This window comes from Myodes glareolus, chromosome 9, assembly GCF_982192425.1.
Source record: "Myodes glareolus chromosome 9, mMyoGla1.1, whole genome shotgun sequence".
Classification (NCBI taxonomy): Eukaryota; Metazoa; Chordata; class Mammalia; order Rodentia; family Cricetidae; genus Myodes; species Myodes glareolus.
The window spans coordinates 72,721,581-72,727,914 of record NC_142034.1 but is presented as its reverse complement, the minus strand read 5'-3'; the positions used below and the strand labels follow the sequence as shown (position 1 = coordinate 72,727,914).

Genomic DNA, 6,334 nt, shown 5'->3' with positions numbered 1-6,334 from the left:
GGTTCAAAGTCTTCAACTGTAGCGTTCCAGGGCAGCTGGGCTACACGAGACCATCTCGAAGGGAAAGAAAGCAGTACAAAGGGAATCCTAACACACAATGAACCTCAAGGGCACTATGCTAAGTGATGTGGAGCCAGACAGACAATTGCTGCATGGTACCACTTAGATGTCATAGTTTCAATCTCCAATGTCTCCCTATATCCCATGATTTAGGCAGGGCTAGGAATTTGTCCAAGCCCTCTGCCCATAGCTATGGCATCCAGTCCCCACCACTTCTGTTGTCTGTACGTCACCTTCAGTTCAACATTACCCAAAAATACTAAATGGAAAACTCTAGAAATAAACAATTCACTTCGTCTCACCATTATAGCATTACTTCACATCATCTCAAGAGACTGGTGGCTATGATGCAGTAAGTTTCGGATTTTTAATTTTTTTCTTTTTTTTTTTTTTGTGATCCTGGGACAGTCAGGTAAAAACATAGTAAAAACCAGTCTCAAAAAAAAAAAAAAAGTGGAATCATCAAATTGATGCTATTTTGTTGTTTTCTTTTTGGTTTTTCAAAACATCGTTTCTCTGTGTAGCCCTGGGTATCCTGGAATTCACTCTGCAGACCAGGTTGGCCTCCAACTCAGAGATCCACCTACCTCTGCCTCCTGTGCCACCACCACCTGGCTGGATTTTTGGTTTTCGAAAGTTTTGCATCTAACAGTGCCCATGTGGAGGTCAGCGAACAACTGTACTCTGAATTACAAGCACACCAGATCTTTTTTTAAAAAAGCAGTTTCTGTGGCCTGATCTCAGACAAGTACCTCCCCAGCATCCGCCCTAAACTTGCTACTTCTCAGGATGACCTTGAACTTCCCATCCACCCACCTCCACCTAAGTACTGGGACCACAACCATGTGCCACACCAATTTCTATTGATTCTTTGGGTCTCCAATGGGAGGTTAGGTGGGCACAACACCTTAATAGTACGCAGTCAATATACTAACTACCAAAGGAAGGAGTGATGCCCTTCCTTGGAGGCACCCTCCCTGTGCCGTGTCTGTCCACACTGGACTGGACGTCCTCAGCTGGTACTGGAAGCCATTCCCTAGACCCTCCCCTGTGTGCCCCAAGAGTAGGGGCTGAGCAATAATGAAACATAAACCGAGGCAGAATTCCCCACTGATTTCTGATTAAAAAATTCTCCCACACTTTTCAGCAGGGGGTGTCATGGAGCACAGCAGTCCTGCCTTTCATGTGGCCCTTTACCTCTCACTGGGTTACCCCTTCATCCTTGACCCTGAATGCCAGGGGCTAACACTGAAGATCAAAGACTCCCCATGAAGACACAGCCCTGCCACTGGAACTTGGGACTCTTACTGAGTACACTGCTGGAGGCCCGCAGTGGGATTCCCAGGTCTCCTGCCCACCCAATGCAACAAAACCTCACAGCAGCCAGCACAGAAAACATTGCTTTATTAACTGAATTCGCCAACACACAAGGAGTGCAGTGGGCTCCTTAGACATAGACCCTGGTGGGGGCCGCAATCCAGAAGCCCCAGTGAGTGAGCAGGACAGGACAGGGCTGGAAACTATGCAGCAGCAGCAGCGGCAACAGCAGCAGCAACACAATCATGCAGGGCACAGTGGGCACTGGTCACGCGCGGGTGACCGCACATTCTATTGCTCGTTAAGGGTTGCGAACAAGGACAATGTACAAAAAGGAGAAATAGGTCTTTGCGGTAATGAAAAATACATTTTTCTCTACAAAGGAATCTTCTCTAATACAAGAAAATAAATATTGCAACATAAGCCAAAAATAATTTAAAATTGCTCTTTTCAATATATTTTCAATATTTCTCTTGTATATTAACAAATGGCACATCACTTTCTTTGAAACAAAGACAGAAGGTGTCTCCTCCTGTGACATTCATATCGCCCTCCCCGCCGCCACCCCCAAATGATTTGGATGGAGCACAAGTCTGTGTCCACGAGGGAAGGCGGCAGGAAGGGCCTTAAAGAACAACCAAAAGTCCCCGACTCCAACACCTCTGGCTCTTTGGCCAATGTGGCCAGCTAGGCCAAGGGCGCGGGAGAGTAGCCTCAAGGACCTTACTACAGAGATCACATATTGTTCTGCGGAGCTTCAGGCATTAGCACAGGTTGGCCATATGTGGCAATGATGGGGAAACCCTGTCTAACCTGCTGCCAATGTTCCTGTAGAATCAGACAGTTGACTCTTTAGAAACCCTAGCAAGTCCCATAGGGTGTCCGTGCATGCTCACATATGTGCACAGTGCTCTGCTGTTCACACACACGCACACGCGCACACACACACACGCACACACGCAATCACTCACTCACTCAGAGTCCAACACTGATGCCCAGGAACCTGGGTGGCTGGTTTCTCCAACGAACCTGTGGCCCTTCCATGGCAGATTCTCACACCATGTACGAAGTCAGAGCCCATTTAATAAAGTAAACGAGCATCCTATCTTTTTCTTTACTTGTTTCAAAACACACCTAATGATACACAAAAAATACTTTCCTTGCACGTTAGCCTGTGTCCTGTGGTGAGAGGGAATGAGGTGGAAGGCAGCCAGGGTTGGTGGGAAGGGGACAATAGCCAGAATGAGTTACAGAGTCTTTTCTGCCTCCCTAAGGAGGGGTAGTGGATGCGGGCAAGGGAACTGCCTCTGGCCTGAAAACGGTGCCTTGGCCTGAAAACGGTGCCTTGGTTGTAGTGTGGCAAAGCCATCTACACCATGGACAGAGGCCTGGGAGGAACTAAGGGGAGAAAGAGGCGAATGGGGCATTCTTATCTTCCCTGCGGCCTGGCGAACATCTCAGAGGTGGAGACAGCTGCCTGAGGAAGATTGCCTTAGGGCTTGGCCTAGTGAAGGGGCCCGCTAGCCAGCCTTAGGAACAGACAACTGGGCTTCGTGGCAGGCAGGACCTAGTGGATAGAGTGAGTCCAAAGTAGGCGCCAACTGCCAAGAGGCCCAGAACTCAGAGGTCAAAATAAACAGAGGCTCTCTGAAGTGCCTCTCTTGCCTGCCCAGCCCAGGCTCTGGGGAAAGAGCGCCAGAGGCCCAGGAAAAGGGGTCGGATTCACCCCGCTCATCACTAATGTCCACCCGCAGAGCCCAGCCCCTGCCCTGGGGTGGAACAGAGTGGTCAGGGCCATTCCCTCCCTCGCCCTACAGTGTTTGGTTGTTCTTTAAGCCCCCATGCCCTTTGCATCCCAAGGTCAGACCACCAGGCAATCCAGCAGACGAGGTTGCGACCCGAAGTGACTCAAAGCACAGGGTTAAGGAAGGTCTGTTCAAAGGCAGTAAACAAGAGACTGGGGTGGGGGTGCTGACGCCGAAACTGCGTTGTCACTACTACCAAGATGGGCAGGCAGACTAAGTCTAGGTGGTAGCCGATGCCATCCCGAGGCCCAGGATCCTTGGAGTCCACCCCACGCCTTCGGAGTCCATTGGAATCAGACATGTTTGTCCAATCCACCAAACTGAAGTCATTATCTTTGTTTCTGATTTTGCTCAAACTCACCGTCGTACCTTGATAGTCTTGGAGTCGAGGTGGGTGAAGGTCCCGTGTATTTGCTCTTTGTGTATCTGTGTGGTGGCGATGGGGGAACCACGCTGGATTCGCAGTCAGGATTCCCCCCCCCCCGCAAAAAAAGGGGGAGTCCTCAAAGTTTAGGACCACACTCACAGCAGCCCAGCCCAGGGCCCGATGATCAACAGCAGCAGCAGCGGCGGCAGGCAGCGGTCTCCTCCTCCGAGGCCTTGGGCCCTTTTCTGTAGGTGTGTGCAATAACCAAGTCTTGGAACTCTGTTGCTAACCAACTCCTTTGAAACGGAAGTTCAAGTCGACAGTTGTCAGGTCCGGGCTGTGCTGTATATTATGGTCAAAATATTCTTTGGCATTCTCAGGATGATTCGACTGGTTCACTGGACTTTTGCAAGGTTCTGGTTGGAGAAGTTCTGGCTTTACCAGTGGTGGAAGTGACCCAAGAGTAATTCGTAAAAGAAAAAAAATCCAAATGTTTTCACGGAATTCCTTTGTTCCCTGAGCTATCACCCTGGGGCCACTCCATCAAAACTCTTCAGAACTACCTGGGGACTTGGAAGAGGGAGGATTGAAGAGGGGTAGGAAAGAGGGTACATTAGGGAGGGAAAGGGGGTTAAGGCGCCAAGGGACAAAGGGACACAGGAAGATCCAGCAATACTTCAACCAGCCCTAGCAGGCTAACAGTGGCCTGCCCTGGGCCCCGGGATCCCACTACACTTGTTGGAAGGATGTTTCCAGAAGGAAACCAAAGAGGAAGCTCATCTCTTAGCAGGACTAGGAAACTTCAAAAGGCAAACGGTCTGGTCTGGCCAGCTCCACGTGGAGAGAGCAGACGGTGGCCGAGACTGGCCCCAAAGGAAGAAAGGAAGTTGAAGCCCCAGAGTAATTCTCTGCAGTGGGCTGATCTGAGCCCCAAGCCCCAGGCTGGGCACTGGCCCTCCCTTGGAGCCTTCCACCCGGATGGGTGGTTGGCTGTTTGGGGAGTCCCCTGAGTAAATAGCACAGCTCAGGAAGGATTCTGGGAACCACTTCCCAGAGCTGCTTGGGCTGGGCACTGGCAGGGACAGAGCAGCAAGGGGGGGGGGTTGCGGGTGGGCAGGCGGGCCTCAGATGTTGTGGGCTATTCGGGAGCCAGCGGGCCCCCTGCACCCCCTCAGTGCTTTCTCATAGAAACTCGTTGTGCTTGTGACAGTGAAGAGACTGGGTATATCACCCCTTATTCTTCCTTAGGGATCAGTGGAGTGCAGCAGGACACCCCCCCCCAAAAACAGACCCCAGTGCAATCTGGGGGGACAAGGCGGGGCAGGCCTGGAATGGCCCATCTGCCATGAAATAATGCCCAAACGTCAGTCTGTGTCACCCAGTGGCAGTGGGCAGGAGCCCTGAGCTCTCCCTCACCTTGTCTACATCAAGCCAGAAGCCCAGCGATGTTGTGTGGGCTGGGACAGGGTGGCACATAGAACCTGGCATAGTCCCTGGCCAGGGCCACGGGAGGAATCCTAATGTCCTAGGCCAGCACAGAGGAAAGACAACGGAGTGGAATTCAGAACTCTCTCTATATTAAAAAATAAAACCACGACAGAGTGGTGGGTCTGGGACACTCAGCAGTTGGAAATGGCAGTTGTGATTGGGCTGAGACCCTGTGGGGGGGGACCAGGGCAGGGCCCCGGTGAGTTAGGAGGCCAGTACCCCCATGCGAACCACCTCCTCTGCTCCTGCCTCCCTGGAAGCCCGTTGCACCCCACCGTGCTCTGCCTCTAAATCAGAGTCGCTCATCTCCTCGTCAGAGAAGTAGCCGTCAGCCTCGGTGTCAAAGTGCAGGCTGACCTTTGGCCTCTCGGTGACAGCAGATGACAGTCCCGTCCCAGAGTCAGACCTAGCACCCGGAGGTTTCCGACTGACCTTGATCTCTCGGGGTGGCCGGAGCCTGCCCAAGGGTTTGGGGCTCACTGTAGGGCCAGGCACTTGGACATTCAAGTCGGAAGCCACGAGGGCTGTCTCGTCCAGGGTCTCGGAGGCCAGCGGTGGGGGGCTTTCCAGTGCTGCTGGGACAGGACAGTCCCCAGCTGGAGGGCTGGACGGCAAATGAGAAGACGTCCTCCGTGGTGGCTTTCTGGTGGGTGGTCCTTGCGTGCCCTTGCCACTGCCAGCATCCTGCGCCCAGGGCTTCTTGGGTGGCTTGTCTGGAGTGGTCCGTGCGCTGGGCCCATCCTGAAGCGGGGGTGGTTTCTTTTTGGCGGGCAGGCGAGTACGGCCTCGGGCCTTCCTGGCAGGGTCACCAGGCCGCAGTGAGGGGTCCCTCATGAAGCTGAGTAGCGTTTCCTCATCCTGCAGCAGTTCCTCGGAGAGCAGACCTGGAGCGGGATCCTCCCGGTGCCCACTGTTCAAAGACCACTCACTCATGGCCATGTCTTCTGCCGTGATGTGCACCGACTGTGCCAACCAGCTATTGAAGAAAGTGCCGTCGATGGGGAACGAGGTGGAAAGACCTGACAGATAGGAGAACCAAAGCAGGTGTGTTATCACCCTTTCAGGTAGCCCAAGACAACCAACCCACGCAGGCAAGTCACCTTGTTCTGTCTACCCCTCCCACCAGTGCCATCAAGGAGCAGGGCCAGACATTGGCCCTGCTCACCAGGATTAGCTTTGCAAATTGTGGAGTAGAGTGGAGTGGAAGGGAAATGGTGAGTGCCTGGCTCAAACGCTAAGAATTTCGAAGTGGGAAGGCAGAGAGGCCACCAGGGGGCGCTGCGTCTTTACAGGCTCT

At 52.9% G+C, this 6,334-nt stretch overlaps 1 protein-coding gene across 5 annotated transcripts in view; it reads right to left on the bottom strand.

Annotated features, from left to right (window-relative positions):
• Window positions 1-1,447: 1,447 nt before the first annotated feature.
• Window positions 1,448-6,334, bottom strand: part of Jade2 (jade family PHD finger 2) — a 49,185-nt gene continuing 44,298 nt past the window's right edge. For all 5 annotated transcript variants that reach the window (XM_048437620.3, XM_087910668.1, XM_087910665.1 and 2 more), the window contains one exon: window positions 1,448-6,056. In XM_048437620.3, coding sequence (XP_048293577.1) covers window positions 5,242-6,056 — 815 coding nt within the window. In that variant the 3' untranslated portion in view covers window positions 1,448-5,241. The remainder of the gene's footprint in view (window positions 6,057-6,334) is intronic.